This window comes from Primulina eburnea, chromosome 12 (genome assembly GCF_022965805.1).
Source record: "Primulina eburnea isolate SZY01 chromosome 12, ASM2296580v1, whole genome shotgun sequence".
In the NCBI taxonomy this organism is placed as follows: domain Eukaryota; kingdom Viridiplantae; phylum Streptophyta; class Magnoliopsida; order Lamiales; family Gesneriaceae; genus Primulina; species Primulina eburnea.
Genome location: NC_133112.1, coordinates 6,575,217 through 6,597,818, shown reverse-complemented (window position 1 = coordinate 6,597,818; position 22,602 = coordinate 6,575,217). Strand labels below are relative to the sequence as shown.

Sequence of the window (22,602 nt, the reverse complement as noted above, 5' to 3'; positions counted from 1 at the left end):
TATGAGTATTTTTATGAGTACTTGTGAGATAACGTCTTATACATCTTGTTGGAACATTTCATGTTCACAATCTTGGTTTGATGTTAACAAAACTTGTTATTGTATTTTTAACATATTTACTCACGTGTGAAGTTGCAAACACAAGAAGCAAACTGAAACTAAATTCATCCGAATTGAATTTCTTGCAAGTTTCGATTTTTTGATGATATCTCTTTGCTGGAAGACTCAAATGACAATCCGTTAACTAGACTGATCAGAAAACTCAATTTGGAACAAGTCGTATTTCATGTTAGTTGGGAGAATGCGATGTTATCAAGGTCTACCTGATCGCTGAATTACCAAACTGATTGCATGAAAACAACAATCCATTAGGTATGAGCAATTGCAGTATTTTAATCATATCTCTCAGCTCAATTTGGAATGAAGCGATTCGGTATACGTTGGAAAGATAAGACGATTATAAAAAATCATCTTCAGAAGTCAAAGTCTGAATCGAAGTTTAAGATGCTGATAAATGATGATGAAACTATTGGTTTTGTATAAACTGAAATCAGCTAGGCTGATTTCAGCACACCAGCTGAAATTGAATTGAACCAACAACTCACTAACTGAACTGAACTGAACTGAACCAGCTGTTGACCAACTGAACTGAACTGAACCAGCAGCTGACCAACTGAACTAAACGACCAGTTGAACTGAACGACCAGCTGAGTTGAGCAGAGTTGACCAGTTTAAGCTCGGAAAAAGTCCAGCAAGACGAATTTGACAGTTGCAATTTCAGAAACAGACAGAAAATTTATAAACGGTCATATTCTTGTGTCTAACGTATATATCATTGTTGGGGCCTATAAATACAATATCTTGAAGATCAAACAAAAGTTTTTGAAGGGGATTCAAAGCATAGACAGTTAGCATGATCAAGAAATCATCTAGTTGAGAGCGCAAGTCTTTGTGTGAGAATACATTTGAGATGTACACTGTAAAAGATAAATTCCTCATACACAATCACTCACACATATACAAGAGAGTTGGACTTCAAAGATTAGTCGAGTGAGTTTTGCACAAAGACATTAATAAACTTGTGTATGTAGTCTTTCTATATGAGACATTAAACAATATGTTGATTATGAGGTGTTGCTCGCAATCTTGAGTACTAAGAGTTTCAATTAGGCAATAGATAAGTCCTAAGTTGAAGTGAGTTTGCACAAGGTGTTGTATAAATCAAAGTCTTTCAGTGGATCCTTATCAAGGGGAAGAAAGGGTGGTGTAGGAGCATTTAAAGTCTCCGAGCATCAATAAACAAATTCGTGTCTATTTATTTATTGTATTTACTTACCATTTTCATAGTTTTAAAGATGCATCGTTGAAGTATTTTATGTGTTCTCCAAACACCAAAATATTGAATACCAAGTGTTTGATAAAATGCTTCAACCAATTTTTTTACTCATTCAATTTGCATATATTTTAAATGATTTACAAAATATTTAATCGGTTTCTACAAAGGATTATTTTGAGTGTCTTTCGCTTGTTTTGAACATCAAACTCGATTTAATTCATCAGTGTTCAATAATTTCAAGAACTAAGTTATTGTAGCTCAACGATTATCACTTTAATCGATCCTAACACATCTAATAGATAAACGTCACTTAAATACGTGTTTACGGTGGATACTCACTGTATCAAAATGTATATTTTTCAAAAGCTCACAATGACTTCAAATATTATATTTGAGTGTATATTTCTTCCTCACATTTTACTAGTTTTTTAAAATAAAGATAACTAGCTAGTATTTCATTCAATTTGTTTGTAACCTTTATTTCGACTTAGGCTTTTCGTTTTTAATGCATAGACGACTTTTTGTTAGTATTTTTTTTCTCTCATTTTATCATTGAAAATACGATAATTTTTTAGATGTCAAATACGTTGCGTATATCAATGAATACGGTTGGATTAATGATATTCCATGACAACAAATTAAACTTATTTTAAGTTTTTGCAACGTCGTATCAATAATATTATTTCCGACTTTAAGCATGTAAAATATACATCTTAATCAGGGCGTAATCAGAAAATTTTGTGACACGCTAAAATAAATATATTATATTGGATAAATTTTAATCAAATATAATTTTAATCAAATATAAAACTAAATAAATAAAAAATATATAAGATATACAAGGTGACTTTACAATCAAACAATTTCAATGATAAAGGCTACAAAACGAACATATTAAAATAAAAATATTTTACCAAAGATTTTCAAGCTTCAATTGATCCCAAATTATAATAAAATGATAACATTTGTCACAAAATTTATATATAAGACCAACCTAAAACATATATGTAAAAACACTAACATATAATAAAGAACTACAAAAAACCATCAAACCAAAATCGTCAAAACCAATTTGACAAATTGTATAAAAACTTTGAAAAATTGTAAGTTCGATAACTTACTTTAATATTTCAATTAAATATTATGAAGGTTTGGACTTTGGAACTCGTGCAAATTCTTTTTTTTTCCCCAATGGCATGGGAACCAACGGAAACTATCCTCTTCCTCTTGTATGCATTAGATAAATCATCGTACTAACGTAATATTTCACAAATTACGTTAAGCATATAAACTACACTAGACAAGTTATATATAAAAAACCTATAAAAAAATTTTGATAAGAAGAATCAAACTCGTGAACTTGACCAAACAAACACGCACCGACTTCCGGTACTCATACAGTCGTAGACACCGAAAGGGAGCTTTGCTTTGTTGACCCACTTGATTCAAGTGAATAAAAAAGTCAAAAAGTTTAGTTCCAGCCTTCTAGATCCTTTCTTTTAAAAATATTTTTTAATGCATATAAAATTAGTAGTTCGTACATGTGTACTCTATAAGGAGATAGGGCTAGCATGGAATTTAGGCTAATAAGATTTGTGTTTATATTTGAGAGTCTGATAAAATAGAGCTTTAGCCTTTACGGAAAGTTTCCGAGTTTTACTAGATTTTACACGCACCATCTTAGCCATGCATGTGATTGTATCAACGGGGCTTAATTAAAACATAGTATTTTGAGGTTTTTGAATAAATTTTTGTCATATTTTTTTATGTAAGTTTGAAATATATATTCAAGTTATTTTAAATAAAGATAAGATAGAAATAAAAAGATTATACTGAAATGACGAAACTGTTGGAACATAATTATGTTTTAGTGTTAACAAATGAATAAGACGAAACTAACTTGAGCTAAACTGAATTCCAAATCAAACAGAACTGACTCTAGGCCAAAATAAAGTATCTTTTATAAGTCTATCAGTTTTCATGATTCAAGACATCAATTTATGTCTAGAAAAGCTAAACTGATGTCTGAGTAAGTTTTTCGGTAAAAAAACCGACTGCATGCATCATTGTACGATTGTCAGAAAATATTGACGTGAACAACAGACAAGCCAACATACATCTCTTTGTTGATCGGATCTTTTTGAAACTCGATCAAGACCGTTGGATTCAGATACTATATAAATAGGGAATGCCTTCATTTTAGCAAACTAGTACGATTTTCCATAGAGATTCAAGCGATCAAACTTTCGAATATCTGAGCTAAAATCAGTCGATCACATTTTACAAATAATTGTATCCGATCATTGAGGGTCATCAAGTGCTAGGATATAATAGTACATTACTTCATTGTATTTGATAGCAGTCTGTATCTTGTAAGGAGTTTCAGTACGACAGTGTTTAAGTCCAAACTGAACTAGGATTTTGCAAATTACTTGTACTATCTAAAGTATTCTAGTGTGAACCTTCCAAAAAGAAGAAGAGGTGACGACGTAGGAGCTTGAGTTCTTCGAACATCCAAAAACAAACTTGTCTTCTTTCCAATTTTAGTTTACCTAACCAAGTCGTTATTTGATTTCTTCTAATGCGCCAGTTTTTACTTATTTCTGCACTTATTTATTAGTCAACTGACATTGACAATCGAGATTATATAATTCACTTTCCAACCCGACTAAATTACTTTAAAATTAATAGATTGTGTCAAGTATTTATTCAACCCACTTCTAAATATTTCAACCAATCCTATCAGAAACAAAGTAATTGTACTTGGTAGGGAAAAAATAGATAGACTAAAAAAAAATAGTTGTATTATGTAAATATCATGAAGAGTTCATTTAACATGAAAATTGATTTCAGAATTTTTTTAACAGAGTTCAATATAGAAAGTTAGCCCAGAGATGTTGGTGCTCTAAGTTTATTTTAAATCCATCAAGCCGAAAATTAGCATACAAAGTTTATTAGACTTCAAGAATTTTTTAGACAGGACTGTGTGGCTGTAGATATATGGGTTGACTGTTGGAAAAAAAAAATTGACATGTTCTTCCGCCATTCGGTTTATTTCATACGATTATATCTAGTTTATGAACCATCGGTTCACGAGAATGGTCGAAAATTATCTTCAACCATTTTCATGGGAATGTTTGGTAATTAGATTTTGTTTTTCAAAGATTAATTGGAATGTTAGTTTTTCTTGCGTGTCACAATCATTAGTTCGGGGTCCAAGACATCAAAATAAATTAATCGTAGAGGATGCAATTTTATTTTGCTCTCAATGATCAAAACATTTGATGTAGGAAAATCATTATTAATTTGTAATAGTGGTTATATTTTTGAAGTTTTCATAAAGCATATGAGATTTTGAAGAAGTGAAACGGATAAATTAAATTGAGTTTGGTTTTATAATTAAGCATAAAAACTCAAAATAATCTTTCTAAAAACTGATTAAACATTTTGTAAAACGTTTAATAGATATGGAAGTTGAATGTAAAAAAATATTTTGGTTGAAATATTTTATCAAATACTTTGTATTCAATATTTTGTCATTTGAAAGGGCACATAAAGTTCTTCAACAGTATATATCAAAACATCAACATAATTAAATGCAATAAAATAATATTCACAAGTTTGTGTATGGATGTTTGAAAATGAACAATTCCTTTGTACTATTTCTTCCACTTATAAAAGATTAACTAGTAGAATTTGATTGTTACATTCTTGTACAAACCCATTTCGACTAGGATTTATAGGCTGCAACCTCACAATCTACATAATATTTAACGTCTCTTATGTCGAGATTACAAACACAATCGTTTACGTCTTCGTGTAAAGATTATCACTCATATATTCTTTGAAGATCATATCTCATGTCTATGTGTGAGTGATTGTGTGTGTGAAGATTTAATCTTTTACATTATATTTATATCTCAAATATATCATCACACATATGGGATAGCTCCCACTAAGCCGATATATCTATTAAGACTCCCTTTCTCGGGCTTGCTTTCATTCTAGCTTATTACTATTGTATATTATGTCCATGCTTTTAATTTCCATCAAAAGCTTGTTGTTTGATCTTCAAATTATTTTATTTATGGCATCCAAAAATGATATGAACGTTTGAAACAAAAATATGATCATTTGAAAAGGTTTTGTATGATTCATGACATTGAAACGTCACATTTGAATTTCTGGTTACTTTTTTATGTTCATCTGTTTTTTTACTGCCGTTTCAAATCTTGTTGGAACAAGTCTAGCCGGACAAAGTATAGCCACTAACTTCTCTTGATTATAACTATTGATTCGTCGATTTCAAGACAAAGTGATGAACATGAAATTGTAGTCTTTCTCTTAGCTTTCCATAGAACCAAGAATCACACAATTTTGAGTTTTTATCAGATAGATATGCTCAAAATACTAGACTTGCTCATGTCTAGCCGACAATTATATTTGTGTTAAAGAACCAACAACTTCATCGTGATTTATCAGCTTCTTAACCTCCGATTCAGACTTCGATTTCGGAAGTTGTATGTAGATCATTGGCTTAGATCTGTGCTTGAGGCATGAATTAATTGGTTGGTCTTTCAATCGAGTCCCAATTCTACATTTGAATGATTCTCAACTTGGAGATTCTTGATCTTTGCAGTGGAAAATGGACCTCGCTAGAATAAAATCCAGACATTAAAAGAGAGCAAGCCGCAAGTCGTTAAATCCGTATAGTGATTGACAAATTATTTCATTACTTCTAATGAACTCAACAAATATTTGGTTATGGATTTCAAATTTTTACATTTGTTTTTTGTTGAAGTTTCTTTTTTTTTTATTTGTGAAGCTTTTTTTTTCCAGAAATTTTGGCTTAAAATTTAAATCCCAATTTACTTTAAATTAAATTACACCTTTTTATATTTTAGTTGTTGAATTCATTGTTTTGATAACAATTATGTCTTTTTTGGTATGAATTTATTGGTGCATTCCTAAAGAGTATTCCGTTTTTATCATATTTTTTTTATGTATCGTGTTTTTATGTCTGCAATTGTTGGCTTACTCTTCATGCCATTTTTTTTATTTCTGTTCATGTGGATAGAAAATTTTTTTCTATAGAAAGGGAGCAGGCTACCTATCTACTTCTTATACCATTGAGTTGAAAATCTGTATCTATTTACTTATTTGAGGGTAAATTCTCGGGTTAGTCCAAACCTTAAGTATGTTTCTCAGTTTAGTCTCAAATCAAATTTTCAACCCAATTTAGTCCAAACCTTCACATTAATTTACCTCATCGGTCTTTCCGTCAATTTGGAGTTGAAAGTAACAGAAAGAAGATAAGCTTCTGCCTTGAACAAAAGCCCAAATCAATTCAGTAGCCCTAATCGATCTTTTCTCTTCCAAGCAAATCGGTCGCTGCCTGCTGCAACTATCCTCCTCCATGCACCGACACACGCTCAAGGTAACCATCTGTTCTTTCTTCGGTACTCGTTCAATTTCAAGCCGACTTTCCAGTCTCTAAAATTCATACTTTGTCATCTTATTGATTGAGAATTAAATGGAGTTTACTTGAGCTCTGATATCCACATTGCATTTTATTACATACACCATATTGTTCTCATTTTTAACGAGGTTGCACTGAAATGTAGCAGGAAAAAATTGTTTTGGAAGAATTTATGATTTTAGGAAATTTTGAACAATTTGCTTATATGTTTTGTGTGACGGATTTTTAGTCATGTAGGTAGAAAATTAGTTGATAGATATATGATAATGTAATTGGGGAATTGAGGACTTCTATTATTTATTTTATGCAAATTCAAGCGCAAAAGTTGAGTGTGCTATCATAAGTTTGGGTTGATTCGATGTTCTGTAATATGATTTTTTTTGCAGCCATCAGTGCCTAGATTTCTCATGGTTTTGTAGGACTTTTGGATTAAATGCATGTGCTCTATTAAGCTGCAACCATTATATAATTGTCTGATAAGGTCGAATTGATATCGACAAATGGTTCCTTTCATAATAACTGTTACAATCAAACATCCATTATATTTTATTCGTCCCGAGCAGCCTAATTTTAGCAAGACTGATTATCTATATCCAATGCATTTATAAAAGCTGAATAATTCAAATTTTCAGAATGTAGTCCATCTTTCTATTTCCTCTACAAATTGTCCTGGTTATATTTCATCTTTCTATTTCAGAATGCAGATTATCTATATCCAATGCATTTATCCTGGTTTTATATGTCATATTTTCATAATATCATGTTTTTTTACCCCTCATTTCAGAAGGTCATCGAAGAAAGCTAACAAAATGGTGGTGAACCCTTTAATTTCAAGTAATGTTTTATTGTAATCATACTTGTTTATAAAACAATGAAAATTGCTTTGTATTTTTGTGTATTGTAGGGGAAAACATATGTTGTCTTCGTTGGACATAAACCTGGTGTATACGAGACATGGGAAGAAGCACATAGTCAAGTCAACAAATTTAGTGGGACTTCTTATAAATCATTTTGGAGCAGGGATGAAGAATCAAAAGCTTTTCATGCATACCTAGAGAAACAAAATTCATCTGTTTCATTTATGTCTGACGAAGAAAGTTCGTGTGCAACTTTTAGCACCGCTCCAAACAGAAGTACTGAAGCTGAAAAATTATTAAAGTTGAAAGATTTGCTTTTAAATTTAGAAAATAAGAACCACAATCATTTATTGAAGGTTGCAAGGATAGCGGAAGAGATTAAACAACTAGTACAATCTCTAGAAATTAGTGGCGAAGATTAGATATCCTTGTATATCTTTATATCTTTAACTTGGATTTGTAGTGTTCGTTCGTTGACTCAAGACTATGTATGATTTTGGTGTATTGGTATAAAAAATGTGAACTTCTTTCACACGTCCTTTTTTTTCAGTGTTTGTCTATTTTAATAAGGTGATTGTTTGTCCATTTCTTACATAAATGTCATGAATACTTGCAAGATAGAAAACATTATGCTCGACTTTTGTTTCATTTTCACTATGCAAATAATAATTTACCAAAACTAATGATTGCTGAATGAAAAAACAATAATTTAATAAAACTATTGACCGTAAATTAAACCAGGAAGATGACAAATTCAACAAAACTAATGACCACTGAATGACAAAACAATAATTTAACAAAACTATTTTCTGAAGCACTGAAAAAGTAGACTTCAATTTCCATCCATGACTAAATCAAACTTCATACAGTAGAAAACAACAACTTTCAACATCATTTTCCATCAATGACTAATTCAAGTCAAACAACTTTCTTGAAGCACCGAACAGTAGAAACCAAAGAAACTGGATTCATAAACAAAATCAAATCTTCTCGACAGAATATCACGTCCCACAAAATCATTTCTTCTTGAAAGATTCCTGAGAAGAGTTATACTTGGCCACATGATTTCGTGACGAAGATGATGACTGACCAACTCTATCTCGAACACCTATTGAATCTCATAGTTGTGACACTGTTGTGAAGCTGACGCCATCTTTCAGAAAATCAGGTGTATGAATGTTCACTTATTGGTTAATCTATAACAATACAAACAAAATAATTATACACATCAACCGTTTCATTTCAGAATATATTGGACTCGTATGAATAACATTAAATTAAAGAGTTTAAAAAACTTACCTTTATCGAAGATATTGAGCATGAACTCCCTTCAATATTAACCCCAACTTGTCGTGCTCTTTTCACCTGCATGTAAGTACATACAACAACATATTCCTTAAAGAAGGAAAAAGGCAATAAAATAAGTTTTCATTTTCAGAACATGTAGTTTTTCTTTTCTTGTTGCACCCAAATTATTATTTGGTAAAATAGCGCTTTGTTGTGTCATGGGCTCTTGTTGGAATGCTTTTTGGTGTTGGACATCTTCAGTCCGGTTACAAGTCCTTTTGTTATGTCCTGATACACCTCATAGTTTGCATTTGGTAAATTTTTTTACACCTCTCAACTTATTTTCAGAAAGGGGTGGTTCATCTGGTTTTCTTCTTCGTAATTTTGCAGGCCTTCCAACTTCATAACTACAGTAGCCCTAGCGTCATATCTTTTCAATTCAGCACAATCTCTTAACCATGTAGTTGGTCTTCCTTGAAAAATCTGATTGAAGAATGGTAGAAATCTCTTCCCTAAACTCCAAGTGTCCCAATTTAAGATTTGTGCTGAATTTTTTGGCAAACTTGTTTCCCAACCACGTTGAGATGACACATTTGTTTTTAAAATCACGAACACAATGAATGTGACATCCATCAAAATTTCTTACTTGCCAACAACTATCATTGGTCATCTTCGCAACATGGATCATCCAAAAACAATTATCATCATTGCACTTAGCCTACAATCGGATGTTATCATTTTTTACGAACTTTTCCTGGTCTTCCTTCTCTAATGCAGTGACTTTCAATTGTGAATTTTGCTTCTTTCTTTGAGCTAAAGACTAAACCAAGCTTCAATTTTGGATTTTCAAAATCCTTTTTTGGGTCAAACAACACATAATTTTTAACTTCATCCTTGTCAGAATCATGAAGACCGGTCAAACCGTCACCATCTGCACAAATATCCACTTCACTGTTATACTTATGCATTTTATGAAGGAGATCATCTGTATTTTCTCTTTCAGGGACAACCATTTTTCCTTTCATAGATTCTATATCATGGACAACAAATATATCAACTAACTCATTATTTTCTACAAAATCATACTCATTGTTATCAAAATTACCAACATTTTCATCTCCAACTTCATCATTTTGACCATCTAAGTGTTCAATATATATTTCGACCTCATAATTTATTGGAATATACTTTCTAAGATTCAACATATCCGAATCATCTTCCAAATATCTGCCTTCACTAATTGTAGTTCCAACTTTATGTCAAAATCTAAAAAAAATTTTGTCTTCAAATCCAAGCTCCTCCATAAATCCCCACATTTCAATCATTCCCAGCTTATCAAGATCGACGGAATCAAAATATTCAAAACTCTCACCGATGTATTCATTGTGTTTCTCAAGAGATTTGAATCTTCCATTATAATACATTTTAATTGTAAAGAGACCCGGTTCCCCAATTAATCCTAAAAAACAAAAACAAAAATTACATTAAATTATCGAGAAAATGCATCAAAAAATTTTAAGCGTGACAGTTACAAAAATAATGCATTACCATAATTTGGAGTGCTCTTTCTTGAGGAATTACTCCGTCTAGCCATTAGGTATCCACTCAGTCACCTTAATCACATATGGAATAATAGTCGAGAATTTATCAATTGTAGGCAACTAAAAATTGAATGCAAACCACATTAAGAATTGTCCAGAATTCTCCTATAATTAAGAAAAAAACAATATTGAAAAACCGAATGAAAATATATCCCATTATATTTTACAATCTGAACACAAATGGCAATGCCTATGCAATTAAAAAATTAATTTAAAACATACTTAAGATTTTTCCAGAAATCTGCAATATCATATATCGTACTAAATTGGGTCGAAAAATTGATTTGGGACTAAACCGAGAAACACACTTAAGATTCGAGACTAAACCGAGAATTTACCCCGTATTTGATATAAAAGTTGTGTTATGATAAAATAGTTATTTAATTGAACTTTATTTGTTCTGTATTGATTCTGAATCAATCTAAACAATCAAATTTCATGCATGTTGTTATCATTAGGCTTGCATTTAAATGGGTTGATATTTTCCCAACCTAACCTACTTAATTTGGTTGGAGGGTTGGACCAACTCGTATTGATGGCCCTCTCAACATTGATCTATTGGATAAAATGAAACATATCAAAATTATACATTTACGTAAATATATGTGTGTGTGTGTGAATCTTCTATTTTAAAATAAATTTTAAAAAGTTATGGGAAAAATACTTCCTCGTTAATTTCCTATTGCATTTGGGAATCACATACCAATTGTACGTGCACATTCTCGTGAAGGACTTTGCGATATATAGATACACGTAAAGCTCGGGTGATATATACTGGCGACCGAGCACAACTATTAAAAAATATGAAAATTTATGCACTTTTAAAAAATTAAATATTTAGATTTAAATATTTGAAATGTTATTTTGAATTTTTTTTTTAAAAAAAACTGTACCAAAAGTGGTTTTTATTCAATCCGTTTGTTTTATTAATATATTAACGACCGAAGCACATACGCTGCGTGTAACATAATATTAGATATTTGAAATATTGTTTAATCAATTTATAGAATGAATAATGACATTCGTAACAATACTAACCATACGCAACAGTTATATCATTATGGTTATATAAGTTATTTCCCACTCTTTTTTGTTTAGATAATTTGAAATTTAAAAAAAAAATCTTTTAAAATTGAGAAATTTTCAAATGTATTGATATAGTCTGTGCTTCCATTTTTTGGGAAGATTTAAGAAGATATCATAGATACTGGGCTTAATGGGTAGTGGGTACCCCTGTCTCATGCTCATGCCCATGGACTAAAATTTAACCATAAAATAATTTTTGGTGGGCCTGATATTAAGTGGGTTTGGTTGATCTGAGGTTATCAATTTATTTATCAAAATTTTTATAAACTATATTAAACAAAATCAAGTTTCCATAAATATATATATATATATATATATATATATTAATATGTTATCCATCAATAATATCATATTTATGCTAACTAATGAAATGACAGACACCTATTGAATGTGATAATATATATATATATATATATATATATATATATATATATATATATGTTATCCACCAATAATATCACATTTGTGCTCACTAATGAAGTAACAGACATCTATTGAACGTGATAAAACATAATTATTCAGTTAAAAACATCAGATTTTTTTGGCGCATACACCCTCAAATTTCAAATATATTACTAGTTTTTTAAAAAAAATAAAAATCAATTTGTATTATTTTTAATCCCATTTAGTTAAACATTGCTAGTTGGGGCTGTTGACTTTTTCATCATACTTGTGATCCCAAATGTTGTACACCTTAGAATTTATGTTGAGATCTGACCTTTTGATAGACAATTTAATGCCAACATAACACAGTTGAAATCCTTTTAAAGGCAATAATTCATCAAATTTAAGATATATTATCAGATTGGAAATATATAAACTCAAAAAATTAACATAATATACATTGTGTAGTTTGATATTGTGAAATGTAAATATACCATTTTTATTATTTTGTTGAAAACTTGTGGATATTTAAATTATAGGGAAAAACATTTGTGTGAGACGGTCTCATGAGTTTCGTATTTTGTGATACACATCTCTTATTTGGGTCATCCTTGAAAAAATATTACTTTTTATCATAAGAATATTGTTTTTTATTGTTAATATCGATAGGGTTGAGCCGTCTCACATATAAAGATTTGTGAGACCGTCTCACAAGAGATCTATTCTAAATTATACTCATTTCGGACATACTTTATCAAAAATAATTTGTAGTTGGAAGATATTTAAGATTATATGACAAATGAATTGTGTAATTCACTATGAATTATATAATTCACTACCAATTACACAATTCATTTAAAAAAACATTGTTATGGGTGAATGATTAGTTATAATTAATTAATCACTCTTTGATAATGAGTTATTCTATGAGACAGTCTCTCGTATTTCTATATGTGAGAAGAATTGATCTGATCTATGTCTACAACGAAAATAATATTTTTTATGTGTCGAGTTGGATTAGAGACATGTCTCTTAAAAATTCGATTTTCTAATTTTCTAGGAGTTTTGGTCACTAAAAATTTTCAAGTTAAAATCTAAATGAGCTTAGGCATTTTTTATATAATAATAATTAGGTGAAAAAAATGTGTTTCAATAATTAAAAAGAGTCAACTTTGTTTTAATTAATTAACAAGAAGTTAGGCACTTCCATGGACGTACTAACATGGCCAAGCAAGCATTTAGCTAATTTTCTCCAACAGAAAGTCATCGTGCTCAGACTTGTTTTTTGGTTTTATTCTGTGAATTTGAATCAAGATTTCAATTGTAACAAAACCCAGAACCCGGATCATAAATTGGAAAAATTCTGGAAATTCTGAAGAGAGTGATCGAGCATTTGATTTTTTTTCTTCTGGGTTTCTTCAATCTAGTTGGGTTTCAGAGAAAATTGATTGTGGAAATTGAGAATGGCTTGGAACCCATGGAAGGAGGTTGCGCACTCCAAGCCATTGTTTCTGACTATTTACGCCACTGTGGTCATCGGAATTTTAGTCTCATCCTTCTATGTGTTTTCGGCAGTCTTCTCCGGTTCAGGGTCTTTCTCCTCTTCGTGGTTGTCCAGTTCAACTGCATACCGTAACGTAGGTATGATTTTTTTTTTTTTTTTTGCAAGGTTGTTTATTGAAAAGTAGACAATTTTTATCGGGTTTTAGTATTTTCTGCTTTCATGCGTGTACTTGGATGGTGGTGTAGCTCTTTGACATTTCCTTGCATACGCAAATACATACTTACACACATGAATATATATGTGACTATATGAGTGTTAACCTAGGTTCTTTGAAATTATCATAAAATTTCAAGGTTCTTTGAAATTGACAATGAGTAATTTTCATAGAATAAATCCCTAGTGTAAACAAAAAGAAAAAAAAATATGAAGCCAACATAGAGCAATGAAAACTCAAATTGTAAACAAATAATTTATAAATTGAGCTTAACAAACATAATAAAGTAATGCACGTTTTTTCATTTAAACAATTACCACCGTGAATAAAAAAAATTTGAAAAGCCAAAAGCAGAGCAGTTCAACTCAGAATTGAAACAAATACTTTATGGACATTTTCTATTAACTCATCGAACAGCAAGTTGCAGTAGATCGAAGTTGGAATTCTAAGCTCTTTCATGATTTAACACGAAACCCATCAGCCTTTTTCGTAAACTTTTTTTTCTTTCGAATGAACATATGTGAGTTTTTGGCAGTTATTTGAGTTAAGTTTTTGGTGGAGTATCTCGGTCAATAGACAATTTTAATGAAAGTTGGAGGATTGCGGTTATTCGTGAGAATTTGTTTGTTACAGATAATTTGAAGGAGGATTTGGAAAATTGTGTGGCTTCCTTTGGAGGGTTTCGGTTGATTTGAGATGTGTGAAGGGTAATTTTGGGATATAGGAAAAGGCTTCACCAAAACAGTTATTAAAAGACTCACTTTATCAATAGTATAGATGTGAGTGTTACCTAGGAGAATGTATTGGTGATAGAGATTGATAGCAGTAATAGCTTTGGGTAACAGGTAAATCAATATTGGAGTACGTCATCTTGGTTCGGATGGATGTTGTTAGATTTTGACTGTGTTTTTTGTTCGACGAATTTATTTGATTTGGCGATTTGAATTTTCTTTATTGTGATTTTTTGGAGGATTGTTAAGGGTTTGAAATTTGTCAGGACCGCAATCTTTTAGTCAAAGGTCGAATCTTGATTGAGGGTTGGGTGTGAAAGTGTGTGCTTTAGTAAGCCAATCGAGAAACATATGCACTCTATCCCTTGAAATTCCAACTTCATGAATTGGTTCCGTAGCACCTTATGGGAAGTTAGAATTTCTATGAAAGGTCCAATTGTCTTTAAATTCTCAGCTATTTTGCTGCACTGTATCTATTAGCTTTTGAAGTAAATGCTGATCTGTCCGCTCTTTTGTTTTTCCCGACGTACTTTGTGTGCGTGTTAATCTTGCACTCATACAACAAGAGAACCATAGCAATCTGTTGAGCATTTTTTATTTGTACATTTATACCTTTCTGTGGCACAATGAATGCATCTCTTATCATAATAATGATTGGCAATTTCTCTCAATACCTTTGTTTTATTATTTTATCTTTGATTCCCTGCCTGTTATTGAAGAACTTAGTTCAAGATTCATTAATCAAATGGTTAATTCTTCTCAACGAGAAATGACGGCCATTCAGACCCCAAGAAAATCTCTGAATACCATTTGGAAGACCCCTCCTCCTGGATCGAAAATGCCACCTCTGAATACCTTTCAGTTAACAAAGGAACTGGTTCAGCTAAGAGCAAAGGATAACGTTATAGTGGTGACCTTTGGCAACTTTGCATTCATGGATTTTATTTTGACTTGGGTTAAACACCTGTCAGATCTTAAAGTCGACAACTTCCTTGTTGGTAAGTTTTCTTCTGGCGTTGAAGAATATTTTGCCATGTTAATTGTTTCGTATTCTAAGATAAGTAACTTTATGTACTCAGGTGCAATGGACACGAAGTTGTTGGAAGCTCTTTATTGGAAGGGTGTTCCGGTTTTCGACATGGGTAGTCACATGAGCACGATAGATGTTGGATGGGGTTCACCAACATTTCATAAAATGGGAAGAGAGAAGGTTATTCTGATTGATTCTATTTTACCTTATGACGTTGAGTTACTGATGTGCGACACTGACATGGTCTGGTTAAAGGTAACCTTCACGATCAAGCACTTGCCTTCTTCTATAAGCTCTTTTTTCACATGTGTTGCTCCTTGCGCCGCCTCATAATTTCAGACGGTTCTTACGTCTTGTCAACTTTTAATTAGATGAGGGCGTATGTGTTAGTCTTTTCATTGCTTTTAGATCTTACCCAAAGATTTTATATATTCTGTTACTGTTAAAAAGGGATCATTGTGAGCTTAAAATAAAAGCTATCTGTTAAATATTCTATTGAATCTTTTAAATATTCAATTGAATTGAATTGCTCCTTGTTTGGGGTTCAGAAGTAGAAATTTGGATGCAAGCGCTAGTTATTTTGATTACAACCCTATATTATTTAATTTTTTCTCAGCGCGCACGCACATACACACATACCTGCAGTTTTTAATAATAAACAATACCAATGAATAAAATTTTAAAAGTACATATAATGGATAAGCTTCTTTCTGACCACCGAGTGACAAATTAACATCCCAAATAAACAACCAAGTTGGGCCTAATTTCAACAAAACTAATTATACAGTCTCTGATTTAATCTAATATTAGTATGCACGTGTATGCTTGTATATCTATGTGCATGTTCATACTTGATTTTCCATGCTACATCTGCATGCTTACTTAATCGATTTGCTATTTCAAGTCTTAATGTTAGTTCTGATCCTTGTATACTGAGTAATACCATGTATGGCTTAATGTACATGCACTTTTTTGTGAACAGAATCCTCTTCCCTATATTGCACGTTTCCCTGAAGCAGACGTTCTAACTTCCACCGATTTAGTTGCACCTACGGTTATTGATGACAGGTTGGATGACTGGAGACAAGGTACAACTTCCATGGACAAATAATGTATTTTAGCTCCTTTTTTTCCCTTTATATTCCTTTTTTTCCTGGGAATTGATTGTGATAGGGTAAGCTATGGTTTTAGAGTTTTAGCATAGGAGATATTTGTTTAACATGAAAAAATATTTATCGAACAAATTTCATCATTCACATCTTTATCCAGTCTCTTTTGCAGGAATAGTTTGAATGCTAATACTTTATCTACAAGTTCATGATTTCTCATTTATTTTTTTGTGTTTTTCACTGCAGGTGCTGCATATAACATAGGAATTTTTCACTGGAGACCAACTGACTCTTCAAAGAAATTAGCAAAAGAATGGAAAGAATTGCTTCTAGCAGATGAAAAAATATGGGATCAGAACGGGTTCAATGAACTTGTTCGGAGGCAGCTAGGGCCATCTGTAGATGAGGATAGCGAACTTGCGTATGCTTACGATGGAAATCTTAAGCTGGGTCTCTTGCCATCAAGCATCTTTTGCAGCGGGCATACCTACTTTGTCCAGGTTTTTTTTTATATTTTTTGGCAACCCCCACCCTTGTGATTGCAGATGTAAGTAAGATAAAAATGATAGGAGTCCAATTGGATAAACAATTGTATTTTGTCTTAACCTGATTTTATAAAGTTGAATGCATAGGTGCCTCATACATTGAGGTTTATAAATTGTTATGCTGCTTGGCAGGCCATGTATCAGCAACTAAGATTGGAGCCATATGCCGTGCATACCACATTCCAGTATGCTGGTACTGAGGGGAAGCGACATCGTTTACGTGAAGCCATGTTCTTCTATGATCCGCCAGAATACTATGATAAACCAGGTTCTAATTTTTTTTGCCTCGCTACTTCAACTTTGAACAATTTCTCAGTATCCAAAATATATAATAAATGTTTACTTTCTGATCAGCTTCCTAACGATTAGGTTGTACTTTTTAGCCTACTGGCCTATCCATGCTTGCTCATTTAGGTTGTAGCATGTGCTTGTCTTGTAAACAAGAATTTTTGTTAATTGAGTTTGTTCAACTTTAAAAACCCATTTAACGTATCTTCTGCTTGCAAGTGTAGGCTTTCTCATACGAAGAACTTGATGTGTATGTATGATATTGGATTTCTTAAAAGGGAAAATGTCTCTTCAAACTATACTGTGAACTAGGTTAAATTTTCTTAAATTTCCATTTAATTTCCCTATTTCTGAGTACTTCCATAAATAATCATGTTGTGCATCGTTTTCAACAATCTTACGCAGGAGGATTCCTGTCATTTAAACCCAGTATCCCGAAGAGCTTGATGTTAGATGGAGAGCATAGCATTGAGACACACTTTGCTCTCGTGAATCACCAAGTATGTGCATGTGGATTTTTTATTTGTATATGATTGTGAACCAACCATGTCTTCAATAATAACCAACAGATGATCTTCAGATCAAACAGATAAGGACTGCACTAGCCATTGCATCATTGTTGGGTCGCACACTGGTGAGGACTGCTAGAAACTTTGAATGTCATAAATATGGCATACGCTTAGTTTGGAAAATATTTACTATATGTGGATGGAATAATCTTGAAAATTTTGTCCAGTGATTTAGCTGATCATTGTTACTTTCTCCTTTATTTGAACCACAAACTGCGACATGATACTTCATTGTCTCTGGTGAATTTTCATTTTTGTATGTTAGCTGTCCTCAACACTTTCTGCAATAGCTGTTTGCCATTTTATGCCCTCGTCATTAGTCTCATAAGTTCTGTAGAGTGAAGAGTTAGCAAAATATAGTAAAACCTCTATCTGGTCTTGCCGCATTGCGAAAAATTTGTCTAAATAGTCATCAAGCCAAATAGGTGTTGCACCATGGTAGTTATTGTTCCAGTTAATTCTTTGTATTCCAAGACAGTCCACATCTTTGATTTAGCACATCGTCCATGTGCTCCTTACTCTATTGTACTCTTTCGTTTACATACATGATTATCTATAGGTGGCATCTTTGTAGTTTACTGAAGATGATTTCTCTGAGATTTAAAATGAGGCAGTTGCTAGTTGTGATGAAAGACGATCTACAAAATTAAAAGAGGGGGCCAGATGAGATTGGAAGCGGGTATTAGCAAGGTGGGAGACTTTATGGATTTTAAAGGGTTAAACTTGCAATATTAGATAACTTCACCTAAAGTTCCAATTTCTTTTTGTTTTAAAGAGGGGGCCAGATGAGATTGGAAGCGGGTATTAGCAAGGTGGGAGACTTTATGGATTTTAAAGGGTTAAACTTGCAATATTAGATAACTTCACCTAAAGTTCCAATTTCTTTTTGTTTTAGGGAGGTGATCGTACACTCTGCTAGTGCTGGGTTGTGAATTACATACTTGAATTTATGATTTCTTTCGGAGTTTGAACTAATTGCTCTCCATGCCATCATGTCCTGTGTATTATGAATTTAAGCCCCATCAACCTGGTATTCTTTCTGTTCTGGAGACTATGTGGATATAACTTTACTGTTCAAGATCTTAAAAACCGATTGTCTGACTTGTGGCCACATAACTCAGTTTTCTGATATTAGAATCTGCCATTGATTATATCATGTATGTATTCATACAGCGTCAGAATTTTTAATGGTCCACTTTCTAGTTGGCATGATACACAAATCTCTCCTGTTTCCTATGGGTACTCAAGCGAAGGACATGTAATCTTTGTGTACCAAACTTGATTTTTTTTCCTTTTGCTTTGTAGAATTTATCTAGTTTATATACACATGGTGCTATCATGTACATCACATGATCGTTGTACTTGATTTGTGATTTAGGTGATGCCTCCCCTGTGGTGCAGGTTGGATAGGCTGTGGTTTGGACATCCAGGGATATTGCAGGGATCTTTGACTAGGCAACCATTTTTATGTCCTTTGGATCACGTATTCGAGGTATTGATCGTTTCACATCTGGTGTTGCCACCCCTGCTTGCCCCGCTATGCATACATTAATATGTCTATGAAGACAAATATATGAATCTTGACAAAACACGTAATGTAATTGTTCAAAGCTATTCCAAAATAAAAGTAACATGGACAAAAAGCGTAGGAATGTAGGTTGAATTATGGATTTTATTTTATAGATTTTTTTTTACAAATTCAGTATTGTCATTCTCCGGAATCCTTTTTCGCTGAATTTTATCTTTGACAGACCAGATATACTATGTTAAAAATAATTTTTTAACAAAATTATTCAAGCGACAACAATGAAAACTTTGTAATACTCACCGAAAGGAATTGAGAAAATATTCTAACTCAGCAAATTCGAGTGCCTAGATAGTTTCTATGATGCCGTCTTCATGAATGTTCATATGCAGGTTAACGTGATGCTAAAGGACCTTCCAGAGGAGGAATTTGGAGCTAATATTGATATCAGAGAATACTCGTTCCTCGAAAATCCGTCTCTACCGAATCAGGTCCATATGGTGTTTCTAGACAGAACAAGTTCTAACTTCTATTTTGTTCTCTGCTCAAGTAAAACGCCCCCCTCTTATTTCAGGTGAGAGAATCTTGGCTCGATGTGCACCTTTGTCAACAAAAATCCAATGATTGTGAAGTTCCCAACAAAACTAGTCAAACCGGAATTCTGAGATTCCCTAAGCAGAGCACAGAGGAAACTGTAAGTTGAATTCGGATATTGATTCTTAACCTTGTTTATATCCCCCACATTCCATGGCTAAGCCATAAAAACGAAACTAAAACCCGAAAATTCATAGGAGAAACATTAAAGTTGTAATCTCATAAATTTGTTCTTACTGAACAGTTCAAGACGGTATTCTCATCCTTCAAGGATGTCAAAGTCATCCAATTCTCATCAATGCAAGATGCTTTCTTTGGTTTCACTGATAAGGCATGTTTTCTGTTTCTCACTAATATCACTTTGACCATTATTTGGATAGATATATAACGTGTATATATATTTCGGTGACCAGACAAGGGAGGAAAAATTTAGGAAGCGTATAAAACGATACACGGGTATCTGGTGTTGCGTACAAGATCACCGTCCAGGTCATATATATTACGACGTGTATTGGGACGAAAAACCGGGTTGGAAACCCATACCTCCCCAGACTTCAGCAGATGATCACCCACCCTTCTAAGGCTTCATTTAAGAGTTTGTACAGCTATATATCATATATCTGAAACAGAGGAGAAAGGGAGAGTGCAGAAAGCAAGCTCGATAGCCGGGTCGATGTTTAATCCATGTCATTTATTTATATATTTCAGGACTGTTTTAATATATGACGAAAATGGTAACATTGAGTAGCATAGGCTTCAGAATAAGAGAAGGATATTTCGATATCAAAGAAATTTTTTGTTGTTCCCAGTTCAGATCATTACTTTGTGATTTTTAGTCTGATTTATGATTTTAGGAGGAACAAAAAATAGAAATAACCCCAAAGAGAAAATATAATTAAAGAGTAATAGGGTACACGGTGGCTTTCAACTAGTTAAAATTAGAAACAAGAGAAAAAATAGAAAACAAAAGACAAAACCCCAGTTTGCACATCAAAACTTGGTGATACACATTCATGTGCACTTGTAATTACTTTACCTCTGGAAAAAGCATATCAGTTCATCGAAATCGATTCGTAACTTTCACTATCACAAATTGAAACATATTTGATCGACCATTGGAACACAAAAGTGAAGTTCGGAGAGCCAGTTAAACATCTCATCGTAGGCCAAAAGAGGTGGTTGATCAGCATTTCCAACTATTGTTTGTGAATTGATTTAGTCATCCGAATTGATACTCTAGTAGATAGGTTCGGCTCACTCTCGATAGCTTGGGAGAATTCAAACCAGTGCTAATGAAAGTTGTGAAGATTGTAATTGCTGAATATGTGGAGCAATATGTCATATTTTTATCGACTGTCCAGAAAATAATAGAAATGGGATAAAATGCTTTGAACCAACTCCGGATGTTAAAAAAAGTGGTTTATTAATAAGATCTAGTTCAAGTATACTAGATATTGTTTCAAATGAGTGTATATATGAAGAAACATAAATATTGAGTCATGAAGAATATGGAACAAAATCATAATCTAACTGAAAACTATGTGTTTTGACACGAAACACATGATGACTTGTCTGATTTCTTTAACCAAGGTAACAATATTTCATTATATGATTCAAAAGTTCACGAGAGAACATCCTAGCCTACAGATATATCAAGGTTATATGCAAGGCATGTAGAAAAATTCTTAAGAAATCTTAGCATAAGAAATAGAAAGCATCATTTAATCTATAAAGTTTTCAAAAGAAAATGGCAATCCCAATAAAAACTTAGGGGAAACATGATGTAGATACAATTAAGTCCTTCTGAAGAAATTAAGGAGAAATTGCAAATATTAGAAATAGAAGTCGCACAAACCATGTCATAGTTTCGTATCGGAAGCAATCCAGATTATGATAAAAACTACTTTTAAAGAAATAATAGATTCACCTATTGACATTGCTATATGTGGTAAATGAATGAGTAATCTTCAAGATTCAATACTGAGAACAATATCATGAATCTACGCACAGAAAAAATTGTATGAATAATTTACCCAAAAATTGCCTACAAGCTGACAGATCGATATTTCATCTGATCTTTAATATTACATCAAAATATCAAAGAAAAAGAGGATGATGAAGATTGTAATAGACCATTTTCTATTACCTATCAAATTTCATGTGTTTTATCTAATACACATAACTCAGAATTGTTTATTAGAAATGCGTTTATTGAAATACCAAAAATATTTAGGAAAAGTTGACCAGACAGTTTCTCTAGAAAGAATCGAGTTTTATTTAATACAGGAAACATAATTCAGATCTAAGACAAAATGATTACACAAAGGAATCAAAAACTTAAACTGGAATCAAGGAGATAGAATAATAAGTCATAGGTGGGAAAAAACACATGTACATGAAGCCCAACAGGTACTAACAAACTTTTCGACAATAGAAAGCTTAGATGTCCGGACGAGTGGAGAG

General features: G+C 32.4%; 1 protein-coding gene and 1 long non-coding RNA gene across 2 annotated transcripts; both read left to right on the top strand.

The window, feature by feature from the left end:
• Window positions 1-7,531: 7,531 nt before the first annotated feature.
• Window positions 7,532-7,824, top strand: LOC140806888 (uncharacterized). Its single transcript, XR_012112595.1, has 2 exons — window positions 7,532-7,627; window positions 7,720-7,824. It is a non-coding gene; the product is annotated as an uncharacterized lncRNA (long non-coding RNA).
• Window positions 7,825-13,242: 5,418 nt separating this feature from the next.
• LOC140807048 (arabinosyltransferase XEG113-like) lies at window positions 13,243-20,968 on the top strand. Its single transcript, XM_073163705.1, has 13 exons — window positions 13,243-13,671; window positions 15,199-15,477; window positions 15,559-15,764; window positions 16,492-16,597; window positions 16,865-17,118; window positions 17,296-17,431; window positions 17,857-17,951; window positions 18,032-18,085; window positions 19,399-19,512; window positions 19,938-20,036; window positions 20,120-20,239; window positions 20,384-20,470; window positions 20,553-20,968. The coding sequence occupies exons 1-13, from the start codon at window positions 13,494-13,496 to the stop codon at window positions 20,718-20,720; spliced, it is 1,896 nt and encodes a 631-aa protein (XP_073019806.1). The 5' UTR covers window positions 13,243-13,493; the 3' UTR covers window positions 20,721-20,968.
• Window positions 20,969-22,602: the final 1,634 nt, after the last annotated feature.